This window comes from Protomyctophum parallelum (assembly GCF_964188405.1).
Source record: "Protomyctophum parallelum genome assembly, chromosome: 23".
Lineage (NCBI taxonomy): Eukaryota > Metazoa > Chordata > Actinopteri > Myctophiformes > Myctophidae > Protomyctophum > Protomyctophum parallelum.
In genome coordinates this window covers 18,260,505-18,285,489 of record NC_139715.1, presented here as the reverse complement: position 1 = coordinate 18,285,489, position 24,985 = coordinate 18,260,505, and the positions used below count along the sequence as shown (strand labels likewise).

At 41.7% G+C, this 24,985-nt stretch overlaps 1 protein-coding gene across 1 annotated transcript; it reads right to left on the bottom strand.

Annotated features, from left to right (window-relative positions):
* Positions 1 to 2,029: 2,029 nt before the first annotated feature.
* On the bottom strand, positions 2,030 to 24,748 carry LOC310853932 (dipeptidyl peptidase 4-like; the record flags this gene model as incomplete). The annotated part of the gene is made up of 25 exons (XM_083758406.1): positions 2,030 to 2,369; positions 3,103 to 3,176; positions 4,226 to 4,298; positions 4,980 to 5,035; positions 5,195 to 5,300; positions 5,613 to 5,667; positions 6,191 to 6,385; positions 7,050 to 7,119; positions 7,419 to 7,580; positions 8,942 to 9,054; positions 9,235 to 9,288; positions 9,744 to 9,826; positions 10,681 to 10,782; positions 10,999 to 11,037; positions 11,350 to 11,479; positions 11,905 to 12,002; positions 12,529 to 12,683; positions 13,244 to 13,364; positions 13,799 to 13,868; positions 14,179 to 14,231; positions 14,326 to 14,400; positions 15,757 to 15,848; positions 16,818 to 16,919; positions 21,862 to 21,949; positions 24,638 to 24,748. The coding sequence occupies 25 exons, from the start codon at positions 24,746 to 24,748 to the stop codon at positions 2,277 to 2,279; spliced, it is 2,370 nt and encodes a 789-aa protein (XP_083614532.1). The 3' UTR covers positions 2,030 to 2,276.
* Between the last annotated feature and the right edge of the window lie 237 nt (positions 24,749 to 24,985).

Below are 24,985 nucleotides of genomic sequence, written 5' to 3'. Positions count from 1 at the left end.
GTGTGTGTGTGTGATAGATAAAGTGCCCCTCGGGGCACAGGTCACCACCCGGACAGGTCAGGTTTTTTTTTTTTGCAATTTCTTCTTACACCTTGGTTGGCAATTGGATGATTTGAGGCATTTTGTTACAAAAATGTGTTTTGCAAAAATCCACCTGTTGATGGCGCTATAACAGGCCAATGTGAAAAGGGTGGAATATATTCCTCAGCCTAGTAGGAAAGTCTGTGAAAGATTTCACGTAAATTGCACGCTGTGTTCATGTTTTGAGGCTTTTTGTTAAAAATGGGCCAATCCTGCAAACTTTGAAAGCCAATGTTAGCCAATTAGGATGAAATATCAGGCAATGTGAGTAATAAAGAAATTTGTTTTTAAAAAGTCGGCCTCCTGGTGGTGCTATAACAGGCCGTTCTGGAAATTTTGGGGAAGATGTTCATTGTTGGCATCCAGGGAGTGTGTGTGCAAAATTTGGCATCGACCGGGTTAACGGTGCCGGAGATTAGTTGGTAACAGACGGACGGACGGACACACGCACACACGGACTGAGTGGAAAACATACTCTCTCTCCCCATGCCTTCGGCCTGGTGGAGACAACCAGTCATTCCAATAGTTGTTGAAGCTTGTAGTTGTCATTAATATGTTAACTTCCCCATCTAGTGGTGCAAGTTGGTACACTCTGGTCTCTACAGGTGGCAAGGATAAGCACATTCATTGTAGCACATAACCAGGCAGTTCAAAGTGCTTTACATAAGCCATAAAAAAGGCTTTTAAATGCCTATAAAAGGTTCATATAAAAAATAGTAATGTCCCATAAACACACCCATAATTTAGTGCATCGCAGAATCAAGGTGGGTGGTAATAAAAGCGTGAACAACCTTTATCAAAATCGGAGCCCGAACGGATGAGCAACCTGCAACGGTGAATTGAGTTGTGTTGGCACTGCCAACATGGCAGACAGATTTAGTGGTGAGTCAGAAAATAGCAGATCTACAAGCTAAGCGTGCGTTTGAGTGAAACACGTTCTGAGCTTGTAGATCTGCCATTTTCAGCATGCCTGCAACTAAATGTACAACAGAGGCTTTACTCGATGTTGCTGTACAAACCATGAAACTTTACATACATAGATTTTTCACTCTAAGTTCTATACTTAAAATATTTGGAAATAACAAGATGTTGAACTGTGTACATTCAAGTCTGATAATGATGTACCGTGCATGTTCAAATCAAGTAGGCCCTATACTAACATTACCTCAGTTACATTTGGAATGCCAATTCAACATCTCACTCTTCATATGGCACGCACAGTGACGCACCCTTATTTACCACTCGCCTATCAGGCTACACCTACTCGTTTCTTTGGTTTACTATTCTGTACGTATATGCTTGAATAAAATTAAAAGGTTTTATTTTTACCTTATTGCAAGTGGGTGAGCATATGCCTGTCAAGCGGAAGGTTGTGGGTTCGAACCCTGCCTGGGTCGATGTCAGCAAGGGCATGTGGTCGCAACGGGCTCCTAACGCCAAATCAAATGGGTTCTGACCTGAGCCAAGTCTCCTGAGGAGGCGCGTCTGAAGCCCGTCCTGCATGGAACATTGCTCACAAAGTCCTATACAACTGGTCAAAAGTGTTTTCAGAGTTTGACTTAACAATATGGCAAGTTCATTTTTTTTTTTTTAACTGTAATGTTGTAAGAGTTACATTTGCACAGCCCCCCCCCCCCATCTTAAATGTACTTAGTTAAAAATTGACAATTTATTTTATTGAAATAATCATAAATCTCCATTATTGTACAAAATATGCCATTGACAAAAATACCCAACACACCTTATCAAGTTATTATAGTACAATATGTGCATAAGTCAGTGCAATAAAAATGTTGGCACACATGATCAATGTAAGGCACAAATGTACACAGTAAGTCAGCGCAAATCTTTCATCAGTATTACTTATCACTACACTGGTCCAAAAGGACATATATATATATATATCTATAGTTTGGTAGCACATTATCATCATTTGTCCGCATTAATGTACCTCGATTTTAAGGATAAGACAAAAGCAATAGTTGGAGTCTGTCACTTAAGACACAAAGCTGCCACATTATGGCCAAGAATAAAATCACAATCTCTACACACATTTCATCACTGTATAATAAATATGAAGAATGTCAACAGAGTAAAGGTTAGTTTCCCCGATAAGCTTCTGGCTATAGATAATCTTTTTATTAGTGCAATGACATGGATTCCTTGGTTAGGGTGAGGATACACCATCAGGGACGTCAAGCAAAGCACCTCTGGAGGAAGTGACTCATGTGGGTGTAGATGTGCTTATTGGCCGAACCGCTGATGCCATGGTCCTTGTCAGTGTACCACTGGCAAATCACAGGAGGAGAAGACATTTAGTAGTAGTAGTAGATATTAGTAATCCTCACTCTGCAAGTTTAACTAAAGATTTTTCCATCTGTCCAAAGTCATTTCTGATAGCCCTGCACTCCTCCAGACATTCTCTCTTTTCTTCTTTTTTTCCTGTTTGTTTTCCTTTGTTTGTCCCCCCTCTCGTAGTTTCTCTCTCTCCAAGTTTGCATTGATGTGAAAAGGATAGGCAAAATAAGCCATCGGCTTCAGCCTGCCCTAAACCTCTTGATCATTACAGAACTGTTTTTTGATAATCCTATCCTTGTTGATACCAGAAAGACGCCCTAAAAGGGCGAGGTCGCGTGCACGCATCCGCCTGGGCGACGGCAGACTGCTGGGCTAGCTTTGGCATGGGGGGTCATATCAACATATGCAATGAATTCTTTACTGGCCATATATCTTGAGTGTACAGGGTTTTATCAGGTCAGATCAACATGTTATGTCAGAACAGGTCAGCTCCATATATGGAGATCTAAGGGTGGCAGCGGGGGCAGTGCTTTGAGTGTACAGGGTTTGATGAGGTCTGGCCATATATGGAATGTCAGAACAGGTCAGCTCTATATGGAGATCTAAGGGTGGCAGCGGGGGCAGTGTCTTAAGTGCAGGTAGGGCCAGGCCGTAATTTTCGGGCCAGTTCTGTTTTTTTTTATTACCGGTAGTTAATTCATTATAAAATACAAATGTACTCACCATGGCTTCAAAATCCACTTGTTCCTCGACAAGGGCTTTGGAGATCTGAGCTGCCTGCTGAAAGTGAACATTGTCTGAAACAACAAACGGGTGCATCAGCACATTTCTGGTGTTAAGCTTAAAATACTTTTACCAGTTTCAAATTGTAACAACAATTCCACTTTGTCTGCTCTTCCCCCCCCCCCCCCCCCCTACAACAAAAATGTCTTCACAGAAAATAGCCAATCTACAAGCTCACAATAAATGGTGCATATATTTACGTACCGTAATGTGACATAAGATTCTAAAATGTGTGTAATTCAGGGGTGCCCTTGGCTGCTCACCCTGTTTTAGCAGTTCCACTTGACTTCTCTCAAAACAGCCCAGTGGACATTTTGACAACCTTGCTAGTTTCCCAAGGTTGCAAACTGCACACAACTTGTAAAACCATTACAGACACTCTCTGTTGGGCCGTAAAGCCATCAGCAAGCCGGTTTCGGGATATTAAATCACAGAAAATATAGCAACGTAAATGAAATATGGTACGATTTATGCTTCATTTATTGTGGTCATTTGGTTACTGATATACTGAAATAAAGTGATTCAAGGTATTAATGGTGTTTATCGAGGAGTCATATTTTATAAATTATAACACATCTGCACAAATATCACACACAGTCACACACACACCCCCCCCCCCCCCCCCAGCCGGGAAGACTTTTGACGCTTCTGCACTGGTTCACAATGGTTTAAAGGTATATTCAGTGATTTCACTCAAAAAACCTTAGGTTTCGTTTTTGGCTGTGGGACCCAGCCTTTCGTCCAATCAGGATAGAGAGTCAAAAACGAAACCTAAGGTTTTTTGACCCCCAGGGGTTAACTGGGGACAGGGAGGAACTCCTTATATGGCCAGCACACTCTATAGTAGGGAGGATTATCACAACAAAACAAAAAAATAAGTGATATTTGAATTAAGTGAAATCACTGAATATACCTTTAAATTGGGCTGTTTAGCCCAATTTAAAAATGGCGCAGACTACGTCATCATTGAAACGTCACGCATGTGTAGGCAGAAGAATATAATTAGACTAAAAGAAAAATAAATAAGACTAAAATAAAAAACAAATCATTGTGGTTATCTTACCATCTGCTGTTCCATGAATCAAAAGATATTGCACGTCGTGGAAATTCTTGGCCAAGGCGGTAACCGTGCTGTTCTGGAAACAAATGAAACGGAATGTGTATTCGTATTCCTTTAATGTATTCCGTTTATCATAAGTGTATAAAATGGACTTTTTAAGTGGCATCAGGTTTATTCGTTTCACTTTATTCTATAACATAGGCCTACTGTACAGTGTACGTGATCAGCCCAGACACAAATAAGGAAGAATCTAAAGCCCTAACCACACCAAAGGGTCAAGATGGTTTTAGCGTTGTCCCTGCGGTGTGATTCGTCGTGTTGCACGTTGACCCTAGTGATTCAACGCATGGAATTCAATGGCCCAAACCACACCAAAGGGTCGAGACGATTTTAGCGTCAACTCCTTGCAACCGTTTGGACCCAAGGAGTTGCATGGTGACCCTTTGGTGTATAGGGCTTAAGTTGAATGACTTAGATTGCTGTAGAATAGTTTTTTCAGTAACAGCTACGTCTCCCTTTGTCTTCATCTCTTCAATAAACACAAAATAAATGCAGGTGGGTTGCCAATTTCAGCCAATCGGGAGAGTGTAACCATTTATCAGCTTAAATTGTATAGTGTTCCAGTTTAAAGTTTGTCTATATGTTCATTGCAATTTCAGTGGTTTATCCCGTTCCTGCATTTTCTGTTTATTAAAGAGCTGGAGATGCAATGATTGACATATTTAACACAAGGTATGTTTTATATTACCGTACTTACTTGATAGTATGGGTTTTCAAAGGGCTGGTTCATGTAGCGCTCTGTGTAGATGGTATCTGGAACATAAGTCAAGACAAGATCACAAGACTTTACAGTGAAGTAAAATTCGGATTTTCACAAACGTCAAGGATATGGCTGGTGTTTTTGGTTCATTAATGTTGTGCTTTACTAAGGATTTTGGTAGAAACTAAACAAACGAAAAAGATGAAGCATACCATAATATTCCCACTTGGAGACGGGAGCGACAGCCATGCCGCATTTGAACAGTCCCGGATCACTTCCGGATCCCAGCACCATTGATGCGACATAACCGCCATAGGACTGTGAACATGGAAGACATGTACAGTACATTGCACCTACAGTGTAGTGTTCATTTCATTTACAGTACACAACAGCACCAATGCGTTATGACTTGAGCTTGTAGTATATTTTCTAGTATTTTCACTATTCTCACCGCAACCGCGTTTTCAGCTTATAGATCGGTACTTTTTGCATTTAAAAAAAAGAAATGTATGCATTTTTGGCTCATAATGACATACCTAAAATAAGGACACTACGATTAATAATATGTGTACAGTGTAATTGCAAAATGATTTCAAAAAATGCAACTGGTTCTCTTTTTCAGAAACTTACCCAACCCCAGATTGCAATTCTTTTCTCGTCAATGAAGCCCTTTTTGATAAATTCACTGAAATAGAAAAAAAGATGATCAGACCTTTAGTGTTCCACAGTGACCTGGCACCTCTCTGCACCACAAAGCTCTTTACATTGATTCCACCTTTAATGACGTGTATGAAGAACAGCTACTGTAGTATATGGACATAGTTCTGTCTAACAGATCAAAAAGACAGGCCATCTATATTTATTTATCCTTTGACTTGGATTTTTCTGTTCAGTTTGTGTGTTTCAATACATGTACAGTAGAATCTACTGTACATTGTAGATGTTCCTCTGCACCTGAGCTTCCACCGCTTTTTGTATATATATATATATATATATATATATATATATATATATATATATATATATATATATACACACACATACATATTCTTTTTTTTAATGATTTGTACTTATAATACTACTAATCTTCTTGTTTTTGTCCAATCGTTTCCATGTTGAAATTGAGGTTCCCAATCCTCACACACCCAGTATGAATTGGGATTTATCGTTGGCTCGTCTAAAAACGGTTTTCTCCCACGATTCCTCACCGGACCGCCGTTATCTGGTCTTCCACCTCGACGGAGCCCAGTCGTTCGTAGAGGGCGTGCATTATCTTGTCGCCCTGGTAGCCGCTGCCCCGTCCGTCCATGCTGGCCACGATGACGTTCTCTGTGCTGGCCAGGTACGCAGACCAGCCCGTCCGGTAGCGGTAGTCTGCTTTCTGGCTGCAGGGACCTGCATACCTGGAAGACCACACAAGCACTTTACTTTATTGGCAAATTGTAAGGCCATTTTTACACGAGAACGGTTTCCATAGAAAAGGGCAAACCAAAGTATCGTATACACGGGTCCGTTTAGAGTTAGAGACAACTGTGTTTAGAGTTGGACAACTGTGCTTCCAGAGTGGAAATCTTTCAAAACACCCGGAGGAAACCTGTGGCGAAATGGACATAGTGGCCGAATTTGATATTGCAGTTTGGACCCAAATCATGAACACGCTGGTCCGTTGACTATCATTGCGCACGTTCATGATGACACGTGAACGCTGTTTCACACGTGAACGCACATGAACGCGTGCAATGATAGTCAACAGACCAGCGTGTTCACGATTCGGGTCCAACCGTCCAATCCATCCCAGAATGCACTCTGTTCCTACCCGGAAGGAGGAGTGAAATCGCCTCATGCGCTTTTGAGCAACTTAATGCAAGTGGGTGGGAGGAGAACTCTGGTGCCGTCTCTATTCATATATACTCAAGGTAACTGGTCTATCTGGCACTGTCACCGCAAACCTAGCCACCTGTCATGCACACTACAGCATGTTAAATCACTGTTGTAAAACTGTAAACGCAGAGTAAAAAGTGAGAACGCAACAGGAGTTGTGCGTTTGCATGACGATGAGTATCTTACACGTCTATGAGCAGCGGATACTTCTTGGATTCATCAAAGCCGGGAGGCAACGTCATCATGTACCACAGCTCTGCATGGGACAAACGCATGGAAAGCCACATCAAATAGGAACGCAGGGATTTTTTTTTTGAATATTGCAGATCTACAAGCTCACAAGCTTGAGCCTATAAACTGCCATTTATTACAACATAGAATAAAATAGCCTAAGGCTTGAAAGGTTAATCAGTCTAATCAATTTTAAAACAATCAATTTGAATTTATTTGATTGGTTGATTTATAAATGATGCAAATTAAATGCACTGTAGACAGAAATAAGTCATTACTCGAGGATTTCTCTCAAAATGTTTGACTGTTTGACATTGCACTTACTTTCTCCTTCAATCTGAATGGTGTCTAGCCGCACCTGGGGCATGTTGATCTCTGAAATGAGCTTTTCAAAGTCCAGGTTTTCTTCCAGGTGCTTCAGACAGAGACCGCCTTCAGGCGTACCTACCCGGTTGTCCCGCAGATAGAAGCGGGGAATCGCGGGACCTTTGGATGCAAAGACAAATGGCATGTTAAGCGAGGGAGAGAGAGAATTTGAGCCACGGGTTGATTGGATTATTTATTAACAGTTTGCAGAATGGTTACATTTCACACGAAAGCACAATTCAATACAAAAACTGGTACTGTGGACGACACCATAAAGCATTACACTTGTTTACAATAGGGTCCAGCATTTTCAATTCATCAGAACATTTAGAGACGTACAAATATACACATACAGCGGCCAGTGGATTGTATTTTATCCCTTGTGTTTTGACAGAGCAGCTGTGTTATTTACAGCAGTGGTTCTCAAAGGGGGGTCTGGGCCTCAACACCGGTTCCTTAACGTTCAGTTGGGGATTCGTGGCTAAATACATACATTTGGGGTCCTTGATATGAAAATAAAGGTTTGAGAAGCAGCGTGTGTTAGAGTTGTTCCAATCAGAAAATCTGTGAATACAGACTAAAAACTGACATAGTTATCGGTGAGTATGTCAGTCTGCCATTCCGATAACACTGATATCACACGTATAATTTACAGTAATATTTTGTTGACGTTTTATACTCGTACTGTAGGCTACTATTTACATTATTATTATTTTACTAACTTGTAGCTGCACTTTAACAACCAAGAATGGAACCTTTATGTATTCCTAGATCAGTGATTCTCAAACTTTGAGTCTACAAATGGAACCAAATGGAACCTTACTGGAGTTATGGAGGGGGTGGTTACAGACCTTTAAGGGTACCTTTGGAACCCCCTCCCAGAGGAACTAGATACACAGACCGTTACAGACCTTTAAGGGTACCTTTGGAACCCCCTCCCAGAGGAACTAGATAGCTAGATATTTACAGACCTTTAAGGGTACCTTTGGAACCCCCTCCCAGAGGAACTAGATAGTTATGGAGGGGGTGGTTACAGACCGTGACAGACCTTTAAGGGTACCTTTGGAACCCCCTCCCAGAGGAACTAGATAGCTAGATGTTTTATTTTTGTTATTATTTACACACCGGTATTCCCAATACGCCCAATCGGAATCGGGAAGGCAAACGTGGCATTGGCACATTCTCTAGCTACAATGGAATAAAGCAAAAATAAATTGAAACAGAAAATGTTGATGATATTTTAGGCCGACCAGCAGAAATGACATTTCTGAGACATTCATGTTTCTGGAAGATTCTTCTACACATGTACACTAGTATTCTGTTGCTAATTTGATCACCTTTCTTGAAATAACTAATCTAAATACTAGCTAAATAGCCAATCTACAAGCTCACAACACGGCGACTGAGAACTTCAATCCATGTAGCTATGAGGGTGTGTGTGTGTGTGTGTGTGTGTGTGTGTGTGGTGTGGTGTGACAGACCGTGACAGCCCAGGCGAAAGAAGGAGGCATTGTGGCTGAAGTAGGCCGAGTTGGACAGGCAGAATTCCGGTCCACGGGTTAATAATACAGGCTCACCACCAGCGATCGGATACCTATGAACACACATGCACCCACACATGCGCACAAGCAGACACACACCCACAGTAGTGAAACGGTGACTTAAACTAGACTGTACAGTATTGTTTGACAACTTGCACATCAGTTTGGACGCTCATAATTATCGTGTCAACTTAACGGCACAACAAAGAGCTTAGGTGTGAGACGTAACCCACCTGTAGACATTCCTGCCACCTGGTTTACCACCCAGCTCGTTACTTGAATAATATCTGTGGAGCGTGTGTGACAATATAAGATTAACTGAACAAAGAAAAGACAAGTTATTTAGTTTGCAAATCTTAAATAGCTGCTCTATATTCTGATAATCTTTGCCGTTATTGTTAGGAAACCTCTTTAGTAAACAGAAAATTCATACCGGGATAGAAATGTTATCCAATCAGGGGAGAGAACTCAACTCACACAGGATAAATACATACAATTGGAAGTCTCAAATGAGAAATTGGTACACTATCAAATTGAAGCTGATGAATGGATTCTTCATCCCGATTGAAAATGTGCTGTTTTTTTTATATAGAGATATAGATATAGCGAGACCCCCGTTAATGAAGGACCACAATAGCAATGATTGATACCACATTCACAACATGGTTGCACTTACAAGACCTTTCACGGAAGCTTATCGAAGATTGAGATAATAGATTATAGATCGATTGTTCCAACTTACACGCTGTCTGCAGTTACTTTCAGAATGTCAATCACTTCCCATCGGCCTGTAGTGATATTTGTGACTTGGGTGAATGCAGGGCCCTGCAAATATGAGTGACAGGTTATGAAAGAGAGAAATTGTTATTAAAATAATAAAAAAGGAACGGTTGTGTGGCCTTACATGAAAACAGTTGAGTTATTCACATTTATTTTGTTGTGCTAGTTTACCAGGAAGGAAGCCACTTCTGTGGCTTCCTTCCCTGTAAGATGGCGCCCGAGATACAGACGGCCCAGAGCCAGAGGAGGCGTCTACCTTTCTACGTCTAGGGTTGTCACTGCTCCTATACTGCGGCTCACCCCAGTGAGGAGCCCCCACCGGGAGGACATAGAGCCTTCGTCCTACTCCTCCCCGCCCAACACTCCCTGCTGACAGGCGCCGCCCCGGGCCGTAGAGTTGTATGTGCAGCGACAATTATCACCCTCCCCGCCTGGTTACCCTCCACTGAACACGGGGGCCAATTATCACCCTCCCCGCCTGGTTACCCTCCACTGAACACGGGGGCCAATTATCACCCTCCCCGCCTGGTTACCCTCCACTGAACACGGGGGCCAATTATCACCCTCCCCGCCTGGTTACCCTCCACTGAACACGGGGGCCAATTATCACCCTCCCCGCCTGGTTACCCTCCACTGAACACGGGGGCCAATTGTGTTCCATGTTACACAAGTTTGGAAAACCAGTCGGAAAGAAAAAGGATGGATCATTTCCTCCCACTGCCCACCACAACCTATGCTGTGGTGGGCAGGTATACTTTACCAATGCGCCACCAACTAGATAATAGTAAAACTAATTGAATCTGAAAAGAAAAAAAGTCAAAACTAAAAAAAAAACAAAAAAAAAAACAGAAAAAATCAAATTATTAGGACCTTGACTTACTTAAGGTATGTGTGCTTACCTGGCCAACTGCATGGTGGAGATGTTTATAGCCATTGCTGTCACTCATTATCAAGTAATAACTGCCCTTGTCTGCCGAAAACACTGGTTCTGAGGGGGAAAACTAACAAGCAAATATGGCATTATGATTCATCATGCAGCGGAGCCCACATCATTGGAAAACATGAAAAAAGTTAAGTTAATTGCATAGAAAGTTCTTTCAAAACGTAAAAAAAAAAATTCATTGTGATACCGATCAATAAGAGCTTAACTTTAGTTCCAATGTCATTGATTGATTAAAAAAAAAAGAAGTGTGAATAGTATTTTGTACTCAACATACCCGTCCAACCCAGCCTGTAGTACTTCTTAGTTGCAGACCCTGGATGATATAGATTTTAGGCATTTAGCAGACCAGCTCTGATCCGTAGAGACTTACAATAAAGCAAGGTAAAAAAACAAACATCAAATGCAGAGACAGTGTAGTGCCTCATCTAGGATCACAGGTAAAACCAGGCAAGAACCTATACAGTATCAACATATAGATCCAGTGGTGGTCCACTTACTATAAAGTACATACGTATATTTTGAATTCCGGACTTTTACTTTTATACTATAAGAAATATATATATATACATATATATAATATGTACTTTTTCCACCACTGCATATATCAGACAGACAGACAGAGCACCTCAACTCCAGTCCAGCTGTTATTAGTGAGACCATAGATCTGCAGAAACACGTAATTCTGTTTCCTCCTCTGCCATTGGACGGCCAGGCGCTCGTCCGTCGCCCAGGTTACCGTGCTCAAGTAGTGCTCGCTGAGGGAAGGCAAAAACATGAATACGTTGTCTATGATGTCCATAACTGTTGCTTTTCAGGATTCAAGTTGGCAATGGCAAAAATAGATTATCTACAAGCTCAAAGCCTAGTCGCGACACGTTTTTAGGTTGTAAATCGGCTATTTTTGCTACTTTTGTGTGGCACTGTATAGTATTATGAAGTAGGGCATTCGTTAAAAAGATAAGAGATAAGATAAGAGATTTCTGCCCGACAACAAAGTATACAGACTATCTTGAAAGACTTGAATAGGTCTGTCAGTGACTTAATTATCTATCGCAGTTATTTGAGATAGTCCACAATACATTTTTGCATAATTGCCAAAATGTATAACAATTAATCTTATCAAGTAAAATGTTATGTTGGTGGCGGCAGCCCTAGATATGAACGGTTCATTTGGTTTTACCCTGAGCCAACGAGATCAGGAACGACAACCTGGGAGACGTTTCTGGGGTCGGTGGCGTCCGCAACAAACAGTTTGACCTCAGGGTTGGGAGTACCTGGCTGGACGAGAAGAACAGCTTGATGTCCCACGTTCAAATGCATTATATCAATCTGATACACACCCCGTATAGTGCTGTGAGCGATAATGTAGGCATTTAGCAGACAATTTAGGCATTTAGCAAACGATTTAGGCATTTAGAAGACACTCTTTATCTAGAGCGCCTTACAATAAGCACATACATCAAATGCAGAGAGACAGTGTCATGCCCAAGTAAACTAAGAGCCCAAGAAGCTAGCATCAGTACATAGTAAAATAATCTGTACATTGAAGCTATATAAACTATGTCAGGCAAATAATGAACCTAGCATGAGAAAAAAAAAAGTGTGTTGCTGTTGTTAAAAGTAGTGTAACGAGTGTTTCCAGTGAGCCAACGCGCACAACAGCAGCATCCTGACTTAGTATCATCGCTAACACCTGTGAGGTATACGGGATTGGGCCACAAGTTCTTTCCAAAATGGCTGCTGCATGTGCATAGTGCCAATTGGGCTTCAGAAGCAGTTGGGACTCGGGAGGTGCGTGCGTCACCTTGGGATACGGGATGACCACAGTGTAGGGGTACTGGTCCTCGCCGAACCACGAGTACTCGATGTTGTGGACCTGCGTGTCGTTAAATTGTGCATAGGCCACGTACCGACCACCGGGAGACCACCACAGGCCCTGGTTGGACGAGAACATCTCCTCTGTCGGAGGAGCGAAGATGGAACGTTATGGATGTCAAGTACATTTTATTTCTAGAGCACATTTAAAAGTACCCTAAAACAACTAGGGTTGACCCCAAGAGCTGGACAGCATAAAACAAAACATATACTGTATAGTAGAAAAGATACACAAAAATACAGTCCAAAAATACGCAAAGATACAGAAAACACTATAAAACCAGACTGAAGTAAGTGAGTGGTGCTGTACTCCTCCCTGGCCTCTGTGTGTGTGTGTGTGTGTGTGTGTGTGTGTGTGCGTGCGTGTGCGTGCGTGCGTGTGCGTGCGTGTGCGTGTGTGTGCGTGTGTGCGTGTGCGTCTCTCCCTCTACTGGCCACTTTAGGTGTTGCAGCACGGACACATACAAGTACATAGTACTTTCAAGTACTATGTGTACAAGTACTTTCTTGTACTATTCAATCAATCAATCTTTAATAAACAGAAAACATATTTTCAGGTCAGGATGAAACTGTTATCCAACTCAGGGTACACCATGAACATGTTAAATTCCAGTGTTTTGAAATTCCAGCATTCTGTCATTTACCTTCATAAACCCAGTCGGGGATTCCATTCAGGATTTTGTTGTACTCTCCATTGGTTGTGACTTGATGTTGTGCGGCACCAGGGCTGGTCTTTATGAACACGTTATAGTTCCAGACAAATGCCTATGCAAACAATCAATGCACACAAAGCCGGTCAGCAAGCCTACCTCTACTCGTACCACTGTTGATTCCGCCGACTAAAACACAGACAAAAACTACATCAAAACTAAATAAAAACTATGACTAAATATACTGACAATTTCGTCAACCAAATGTTAGGGAGGGACTAGTGGAGATGCCAGTCCACTAGTCTTAATGCCAGTGGCATTAAGACATTTAAAAGACAAGTCATTTTATGCTCGGTTGTGCTAGGGTGACAATTTCAGAAAATAGCCCACAATGTGTTGCGCTGCGCCTGAGACACATTGTGAGCTTGTGAGCCCCCCCACCCACCCACCCACCCCCACACCCACACCCACACCCACACCCACACACACACCCACACACACACACACACACACACACACAAAAATGGCCCCTGGGTCAGACCATATTACCAGTTTGTGGCCCTCAGGAGCCCAGGAGAAGTACTGGATCTTGTGTGGAACATCAGTTGTTATAAAGTCCCTATAAAGCAGCAGGAAAAACAAATGCATTAATTCAGAGACTACAATGTTTAAGTTTAATCCATGGCCTAGCTTAGAAAATGTCTTCTAAAACAGTTTTCTGAAAAGCGTATAAAGGCGATGCACAAGCTCACAATGCATCGCAACCCGTAGTGAGCTTGTATATCAGCTATCTTTTGTGCGATGCAGTTATAGACTTTAGTATGACATAAGACACAGATTCATGAATTTAAAAAATAATAAAAAACAAAATAGTTGAATATGGACATGAAACGTTTGAAAATGGCTTCTGAGGCGGTTATGATACGTACGCTGCCGTCAGATTGTAAATGTGGTACGATGCGGTGAACGAATGTCTCCACACCTAAATGGGACAAACATTAACAAGGAATGAGGAACTTAGCCGAATTTGATTAGTTTATTTTCTTGTGCGTGAAGTCAATAAAAGCTGTACTTACTTTTGAGTAATTGCTCATGAAGGCGACATATTTACGATCTGCCGACAGTTGGTAATCATAGGCGTCCACTCGCTCCTGTGTGGAGAGAGAAGTCACATACGTTAGGGTAGAGCCATTACGACATTAGGTGTCAGCCATTACGACGCCACCAAGGCTTGCCAAAATAAATTTTTGATGCATCCAAATCAACTCTATGCATTTAGTCGACTAAAGAGTTGACTAAAACTAAAGCTCAATGCATAACATCACACTACAAGTGAACCTTAGTAGACATGGAGTCAAAAGTTTGAAATGAAGGGAGGTAATAAGTATCCAAAAATACAACTGACAATAGCGACTTTAAGCAACGACGGCTACGGCAGTCGGCTCCGGCAACCGGAAATGGATCAGTGCTCGATACATAAACCTGTTCTCCGTCGCAGCCCTTTCTACTACGGCAGAACCTACCTGAATGAAGAAATAACACTAATACCATATGTCACAGTAACCATGTTTATATTAAAACTGTTAACACAGATTGCTCCAGCACCTTCCTCTTTCCACTGCTGATCATGTCCAGCGCATGTAAGAAATAAGCAATATCAGCAAGTTAGCTGACAGGGTGTTTAAAAAGAAAGTTTGACACATGCTGCATAGACACGTCACCATGGGAACCAATGTCGCCGTCGGCTGTTTGCTTAGCGATTTTGACAGCTACGGCGATTGCGTCACAGCTGCCGTACTTCCGCCTAGCGGAGCCGCCCTGAAAATAGTCGTTTCTTAAAGTACCTAGTATTTGACACATGCTCAGTACTTAAGTGTACTTATTTTCTGTCCACCACTTGTACAGCCGACTCGCATATTCATCACTTTTGTACTTACTGTAAAGGTAATGTATTTAAAGTGATTGTTTTGTTAAAATAAGTGCAAGTAAGTAATTTATTCCCAGAGTAATCACTGCTAAGATTGTTTGTTCAGTGAACAGATGGGTCTTCCTGGCCCTCCAGCTCTTTAGGCCAAACAGAAAATACATTTTCAGCTCGGGATACCACATTTATCCAATCAGGAGAGGAAACTCATACAGGATGCAATTTAAATGAGCACAATTTAGGCATTTAGCAGGCTTAATCCAGAGTGATTTACAGTAAGCAAGAACACACAATATTGGAAGTGATGAATAAAACAATTGGAACGCTATATAATTAAACCTGATGATCTTTGGAATTGGTATCCGGTAGGACTTTGAATCGGCAAAATGTTCTGTATAATAAGGAACTGGAGAGACTGGGAGAACCCCGTTAGTTACTGAACACTCTAAAGCAACTTCTTAACAAAAACTTTTTTGTTTTAACCCCAAAAAGATGTCCCTTAATCCCCACAGACACAATTTGTATACAGTATAAGCACACATAATATTATAAACAAATATTTCACTCAAGTGAAATCACTTACAAACGTTGCTCTGCTCAGAAATTCCACAGAGGTGTTTGCGATCACATCGTTGAGAATGACCGAGCCATTGGTCTTGGTCAGATATTCACTATCTGCAGGGGAGAAGGAGAACGTACGTGGAACCTTTAGTGTTAGACAAGCTGAGAGAGGAAACACTTAATTACCCAAGATGTATTATTTTAGCTACAGTGACGCCATGCCCTTCCTGGCCTAGTATATTGGTTCTCAAACTTTTTTTTCCTCCCCGAGAGTGTACAAATGAAAACAAATGAGTTACAGATATTATGTCAGGGTCCATTTGGTTCCGCTCTCAGAGTTGAAGACCTGTAATCGATATATCAGTACTAATCAACACGAATTGAAAATGCACGTTCATTTATATACCTAGTATTTAAGTATACAAATGTTTGCTTTATTTCGATTTTGAGCTACAAATGAATTGTGCAGCCTGCAGTCACCCCTCAAAAAGTCCCCCATAAAATGGGTGTAGCCCAAAGCACTATACTTCTGCCCCCTACTGGTTACTGACGGTTAGGAGGTTGTTCAGACGTGTGTAGAAGAACTGAAGTCCAAAATGTTCCCATTCAGTTGGTATTAAATCATATTTATCCAGTCCAAAGCCCTATACTCCAGTCTAGAAATTAAATACAATGAAATAAACATAAACTGCAATTAACACATACAGAGACCATCAGCCTAACAAACAGTTTAAAACAGTGTGCCTCTGCCTGTCAGCAACACCTGTGCTCAATCAGGGACTAGGCTTAAATACCCTGGGTAACCCTGGCAACTTTGGCCTCGCCCATGCCCTGCTGTGATGTCATCCATATATATACACACACACACACACACACACACACCATTTAAAATCAGTAGACATCGTATGGCTCTTACAATGGGTTCCAAGTATATTAAAAAAAAAAAAAAATGAGCATGACCTGTACTGTGTGTACTGTCTCTGACTCTGAGAGTGTGCACATGGAACACGTACCGCTCCATTTGCACACTCTCAGGAGGCCTTTACTGTAGTGGCTGTACGGTGACGGTACGGAGTGCGTCACCTGAGATCCATTGCATGGCGTAGGACCGAGGTCTGTAGGAGCTGTTGAAGACATCCTCCAGGGTGAAAGTCCTCTTCGAATTGGTCTCGGAGTCATCGTCCGCTGAAACGGAAACATCAGTCAGATTAGCCCAGACGCGCGTTATGTCACACTCGCACGCGGAAGATCATGATGATCGTAAAGATTATCGCAAGATAAGGGCTTTTTTTTTTACTGTAATGTCTTATTTTTATTGTCCAGTGGGTTTTCAACAGTTTTCATATAAAGGCCCTGTATTTTTCCGGTATTTGATCCACAGACCACCATTTGATGATATTTAGGCTCTCAGACCTACAACTTTGAATATCGTTGGATAAGATTTAGCTCACAATTCCATGCTGTATTTATGTCGTGACATAGGAGAGAACAGACAAACAAAAAATGAAATGCAATATCGGTATCGAACAGATAATTCTGATATATCTTTTTTTACTAAATTGAACCAATATTTCACCAATATTAATGCAATTATAATGTGACCGTTAATGGCTTAAAAATATAAAGCAGTGGTTCTGCCTGGGCCTCAGCGGTCCAGGCACCTTGGCTGGTAATCCAGTCTGGCATTGTGCCGCGGGTTCGACTCCCGATCCCGACGGCCTTTACTGCATGTCACTCCCCCATTTCCTGTCACCCTACTGTCTGTCTAAGGGGAAAAACGCACAAAAAACAACCTTAAAAAGCAGTGGTTCTCAATCTGTGGGTCCCCCACATGATGTCAGGGGGCAGGGTCCCAGATGACAGTAAAGGTACAATGTTAAGGATTTTTATGGGTGAGGGGTCCCCAGTTCAAATATGATTATTTCTGGGGAGGGGGGTTGAGAATCACTGTACTAAAGAGGTGGTCACATACTGTACGCCACACAGCAGATAGGGGAGGTAAAGCTGAGTTGGCGGATCTTGCTTTTCAATAATTGTTTGTCTTGGGTCTCAGCCATAGACATAAATAGGTAGACGCCTCAATGCCCACTGGGCTGCATGTCAACACCGCTCCCATAGTAAGCCATTGGCAGTTTGCTACAACTCCACTGCAAGAAATATGCCCGTGTTTAACTTAACAAACAATCTTACATACAATAATAAAGATAAGTGTTATAAAAGTTAATGCATACAGATAGAAAAGCATGTAGAATCAAATGTTACAGGTGCACACAGAAGTGCTTAATGCAATTGTTTTTGTGCATGTTTCATCCTTGAATGTGGCACTTATATTAACAAAAAGTTTCAAAACAAATTTTTTTCTGGAGACAGTGATAATCCCTTTCAAACAAGAGCTCTTTCTATCAAGGTCTCTTCGAACGGAGAGAAACAAGGTATCATAAAAAGGCATGTGAAACACAGCTTTGCTTTGTTTTTCATCTCTCAGTCTCAAGAGGAAAGTCGACAGTGAAAACATAATTAAAATAATGTAAATAGAACTATTTGTTCATCCTACCCGGTTTCATCAATTCAAAGCTATTTGCTTGCTGTCCATAACCTACCTGGACTGTCACTGTGTCAGCTATTGTAAATGATTTACAAAATGTGTTAGGCTAGTACTGTTGCCCATCACTGCAGTACCACTGTGAGTAGCCCTCCAAGCAGAACCCAATGCTACTGAAGTTTCTGACATTTGTTAGACCCAGTGCATGGGGTCCTGTTGCATCAGTACCATGCCACCTGGTACGCGGACATACATAAAACATAAACAACATGGATAACGCCTGTCTGCGCTCTTTGACAACATTTTTTCGTGTGAGGGTTTCTGAATCTGTGAACTATAAGTACCTATACATGCCGCTGCGAATATCTCCTGTGGCGCGGAAGCCGTTAAGTATTTTTAATCTTTGTTTGACCGATTTGGTCGCTTTGATTCTTCTCTTCCTTCCTTGTTTATTGACACCTCATTGTACCGCCTATCTGGCTAGCTAGTGGCGCTATAGCTATGACAGAGCAGATCAGAGGCAGGGACCAAATCGGTCAAACAAAGTACTTAACGGCTTCCGCGCCACAGGAGATATTCACAGCGGAATGTATAGGTACTTAAAGTTCCCGAATTCAGAATAACTTAAACTAAAAAAGGCCGTCAAACGGCGCAGATTCGATCTTAGAGAGCATGTTTATCATCCGCGTTCCAGAATTCCCATACGAAAATATAGTCATGAACAGGGACCCTACATAAAACTCATCAAAATTTCAGAAAAGCTTTATGTAGGGTTCCGAGACTGTGAGTAGCCCCATATGGGACCCCAGTCCAAGCCTACACGGGTTGTGCAAGGACGCGCTGTGATTGACCAGTAGCCACTTTGAGTGGCAGTCAGGGCAAACGCACTCGCCAGAACATTATTTACTATTGTCTGCCTATCGGGTCGCAACTCGAATGGGCCTGAGTTGGCTAAGCGAACTTCGCAACGTTCGACACAGCTCGCTGGGTGGTGTCTCACGTGGCTCAAGTTAGCTTGAGACGGCGGGCCTCCGTCGCGGTCTAGTCCATAATTTGCTTTATCTCTAGTCTGCAGTTGTTGGAGGCTAGAGGCCCAGAGGCGAGAGGCACTCGCCTCTGCTCGCCACGTTGGCCACAGAAGCGGGGCGTGGTTATAAGCACAACCTGTGTAAGATTTAGAATGTTGCAGCTCTAGATTCCATATTATAGGCAATGGATAATAAGGGGTTAACCTCAAACAAATTGCAACACAAACTCTTTCCTCTTTCTGAGAGGTTAAATCTCATCAAATGGTGGTTTGTGGCTCTGCTGGCTCAAATGCTGAATAAATAATGGATGAAAAGGGTTGAAAACCACTTCTTTAAACAACAACATGTGCTATTGTAATTCACACACACAAAACATCAATGAAGGTATTGTATCTCTACAAGGACCTGGCTTTAGTCCCCCCTCCCCACAAACCCAATTGAGTGACTTCTATGTAAACCAACATTCATTAGCCCCCTCTAAATAGCCAGCCCCCCATAGTCCCCCCCCAGTCACAATCTTCTGGAGCCGTCGCTGCTCTAACAATCTCTACAAACACAATGTATCAAATACATACCGACAATGCTCTGGAAAAGAATAGAACATAAGCCGAAGCAGAACACTTGCAGGACTGACATGCTGCAGCTGCTGTGCATTCAGCATCAACAGCTGACATTGACTGACTGACTTCTGTGCTTTCTTTCATCACTCACACCTGCTGTTGAGTTCTTCTTCTTCGTGGGGTTTTATGGGCGGTTGGCATCCAAATAGTTGCATTACCGCCCCCTTCTGTTACTCTCACTTTTCTTACTTGCAGTCTATCCCATAAACCAGTTTCTTTAATAAATCTGATCACCGTGCCTCTCCCCGTGTTATCCTCTGCTGCACCAATTGACTTATTAAAAGTGATTTCTTCAACTCTCACCCCCTGCTGTTGAGTTGATTACTCATTTTGCTCAAGAGGAAACTGGACCATAACATCAGAATAAAAACTCACGGTGCTCAGCCCTTGTAAACGACGGCAGCATATTACTACAAATTTTAAGTTACAGTGCAGTGCAGCACTTCTATTGTAGATCTGCCATTTTCTATTAATTTGAGTAGGCCTATTTCATTCATGATGATGTGATCGTGGGAATGTTTGTAGAGAATAATGCAGTCTCGTGCTCCAGACAGCTATACTAACAAAGTATAATATCACAATACAGCTTCTTGGCATAAACACACATTTTTGGTGAAGAGATGACCACCGAAGACTACAACATGTCACGCTGCAGTGCATGGTACCCGCTCACACAACACATCTGTTTTTACAAATGGTGGTCACCTCTTCACCGAAAACTGGACTATAAATAGGTGTCAAGGTGGTGGATTGGATAGGACAGTCCAATAAGTATTGGAATGAATGTTGAATGAATTCATGTATATGGTGTGTAGGAGCCAAAGAATGCTTAGCTACAGTATTTTGTCACTTGGTTGGTGATGGGTGTGGGCACCGCATTGACGTTCCGTTATTGGTGGGAGCGTCTGTGGGTGGCCCTTGGTAGTCAACAAATATGGGTGTGTGAACCAGCTCGCCCCTAAGGCTGTTTGAACTTGGAGGCAGGGTGAGCTGGGAGGATACACTTTGTTGACCGCACATATACTTTGATTAGTTTGATTCATTCACGTTTTGTTTGCTCACTGTTTTGATTGTTATTTATTGGATTCTTTGCACATATTTATTGCATATATATATATATTTATTGTGTTGTAATATTTGGTGCACTGAGCTATATAAACATTTTAAACTTTGAGCTTGTTTGGATATGAATCATTTTATCATTGTTTTATTGTGCGTCATTACAGCTTGTTTTATCTCCCAGGTTTAGCCTGCCGGCATGAGTAATTTATTGGTCATTATTATCAGCCACAACATGGTGATTAAGGATACTACTACTACTACTACTACTACTACTACGTAGTCGGTTTACAGAAACAACTGTATTAGGAAAAATAATAGTTAAAATGTAAAAAACTTGAGAGAGAAAAATCACACCCGGCCCGATTCCGAAACGGTTGAGAAATGACAGAGTGACACACGACACTACTGTACTGTACTGGCACACCCAAAATCACCATATACAGTATACAGTTAATATGTGCGTGTGTGTTTGTTTGTGTGTTAGGTTGCGCACAGGTGGTGAAAAACAATGTTGTTTTTGTGCTCGGACGCACCCACCCAGCCAGCCACCCTCCCACACACACGGCTCCGTAAGAGAGTGGTTGCACCACTCAAAAAGGTCATCATGATTAGATAGGGAATGCAAAGTATGAAAAGGTGGGTGTCGAGGGTGAGGTCAGCTCGATGCTAGCTGGAATTGAGTTCCATAAGAATGTGAGTGTGTGTGTGTGTTACTGTGTGTGTGTGTGTGTATAAACATGAAAGGAAAGAATAAAAGACCGCCACTGCACAATTGTCTCTTTTCCCTTCTCACGTGTGCTTTATTCGGCCCATACGATCTAAAACGCGACCACTCATTCGACATAATTATCACCTCGACGACGACCGAGACTCACCATTCATAAATATGGCCGTGGGCACGGCTATCAGGACAACCACCACGGCCAACCCGAGCACACCGAGGATCACCTTGGACCACAGCACCTGGTGGGGTCAAATATAACATTAGACCATTAAGACCTGGAACGCACCTGTGTCACCTTAGCTCTTAACCACTTTAACCATTATTTAAAACGTTAGCTATTGAAAAATAGCAAATCTACAAGCTTGTAGATCTGCTATTTTCTTTTTAATTGTGACGACGTGTGCAAATCTGTGAATATTTATTCTTACACAGCGAAAAGAAAAAACTCAAATCTTTGCTTCTGCGGGGGTCCCTGGAACAAAATATATTGAGATGGGGGTCAGACGGCGGCCCGAATAAACATAATTTGGTTTGAGACAGAATCACAATGGATTTAGAAGACAAAATCGACCTCATGTCTTTTTTATGGGTTAAGAATTAAGACGGTGCACAGTTGCAGAAGAGCATGTGTAATAATCTATCCCCTGTGTTCCCCACCCAACATTTGCTTCAATGTAGGGCTGGGTTATAGGATTTTTTTTATTTGCCTCGATAACGATTATTAAAAAGCAAAGCAATAGTGATTGCCTCGCAGTCGCAATTTGCTATAGTGAGCTTATATTGGCTACTTTTTCTATTTTTGCACGCAACCAATGTACAACTAAGTATAATACAGGGTTGTGTGGTCAATACGATTACGAATAATCAATTTAGAATTTATGTGTTATATATATATATATATATAGGCCCGAATTCAACACATGAATAATGATTCCAAAAATGGCGGTATATACGAACCATGATGGTGCTCTGACGTGAAGCGTATAGTGTACTCCGTTCACCTCACATGGATGGCTACAGGGACAGTAGTTTGTATTCCTACAGAGGCTTGTTGTACTTCTGCAGCGCTGGACAGTACTGCTGCTATCTGCTAACCACTGATGTGCTGTTAAACATTATCTCAGGTTCCGTTTCAAAGGTGACACCATAAAAACCTGGAGGAGTAAAGTTCGTCTACGCTCTCTAAATAGCATCAGAAAATGGTTCTTTGGCTCGTAATCAGAGGGGAACCCTTTAACAAAATTAACTTGATTATACGTACTAGGCGGAAGATTTTTTCTCAGAAAAAGTGTACAAAAAAGTGTACAGTAAGTGTTAAAAGTATGTTTTTATGTGGCCACACCCACCAGTTCATTAAGTATACCTGGTTTTCACTATAGCACCACCCACTGATGTGGCTAATTTGTAGGCTACACTATAACGGTCAATGAATAAGTATTGCCAAAAACAGTCTCAAGTGATTTAAAGTAACATTTATTACACGTATACGTGAATGTTAGTTGACAGATGTGCTCATGGCAGGATCTTCAAGCAACAACAATGTGAAAAGGCTAATACACAAGTATTAAAGGAGAGAGAGAGAGAGAGAGAGAGAGAGAGAGAGAGAGAGAGAGAGAGAGAGAGAGAGAGAGAGAGAGAGAGAGAGAGAGAGTGGGAGGGAGAGAGAGAGAGAGAGAGAGGGAGAGAGAGGTACTGAGGAAAGGGAGAACAGACAGACAACGGTGAGAGAGTTGAGTGGAAGTCAGCGAGAATGCATCGTTATCTGACTTCTCGGTTTCCCAGAAGAGAACCAAGAGAAAATAAATAATGATACAATGAACAACAATATCGTTATATGAAAAGAATAGTAAATCTAATGAATATAAATGTCAACTTAGCTTCAGTGAGTGCTATATAGCAAACACAGTAGTAAGATGGAAATTCTCAGTCACCACCTGAACTGAAGCCTCGTCCACAGCTGCTAAAAATGTGAAGGGATGATTTTAGTGGTATATTTCGATTTGACCTTTTGACTCAAAGGCAAAAGTCAAAAATGCACAAGACATATTTGCATTATTCTGTTGAATACCTGAAACTTCTATAAGTGCTGGAGGAGAGTTTCTCTTTCCCATTGTTCAAAGGGTACCCATGTCGTGATAATGCAGGTTGAAATGGAATTGCCAGTTTCACCACATTAGCCTACTTCAAATTCCCAGCTTGATTGGAAATATTATATCTCCTGTATATTCTTTTTAACTTGCTTCTTTGATTTTGTGTTTTTTAGACAACAAAATACTTCCCCGTCAAAGTTGGAATGGTGACTTTATACATTGTCAGATACTTGAATGTGTAGGCCTATAGCTATTATAATCACTTTACCCAAATAGGCGCCTGTAGGCCTACCATTAATGTGGAGATAGGATCCCCGCTCCCTCTGACTTCGTTATTCAAATCAATGATGAAAAAACAACTCTCTCCTACTTTGTTTAACACCGTTTAACAGTTTTGAGGATCAGAAGCACTTTTTAATACTTTTAATTGGTGAAATACTTTTTTTTCTTACAGACAAAGGTTGTTCAGTATTTTCTTGTCTTCTTTTTTTAAATGGAGCTGGCTCACAACACATTAAGATATGACATGCTTGCAGATCAGCTATTTGCAAGTATCCAATGTACTGACAAGCAATGAATTCTTGCCCAGGCCGTAGCGTAACGGTCTGGGCACCGGACTGGTAATCCAGTCGCAGTGTGCCGCGGGTTCGACTCCCGGACCCGACACGGCCTTTACTGCATGTCATCCCCCCATCTCTCTCCCGTTTCCTGTCAGCCTATACTGTCTGTCCCTTCAAAAATCAATAAAAGGCGTAAGCCGCAAAAAAAAAAATCTAAAAAAAAAAAAAAAAAGCAATGAATTCTTCTTGTTATCTTTAATTGCCTGAGTGCTCTTACCTGTTCTGTGAGGCTGTTTAACGTTCTGATGTGTCTGGGGATTGTGACATCATCATCCTCCTGGATTATTTGTACTTCCTCCTCCATTGGTGTTTCCCCATGCAGCTTCATGTCGGTCAGAACAGAGCTACGGTATATTCCCTGTTGTATTTCTCCCCGGAATGGTCATTCTCCCGTGGAATTTCCCTTGTGTCTATTCTTCTGTGTCTATTCTTCTCTCTCTGTGTATAATTTTCTTCCTAAATTTCTTCTAGCCCATTTGTTTTTGCTGCCTCAAACGGCACTCGCCAATCCGGGCCAGCCACATTCCTTTTTTTTTTTTTTATACATTTTATTCAAAGAGTATGA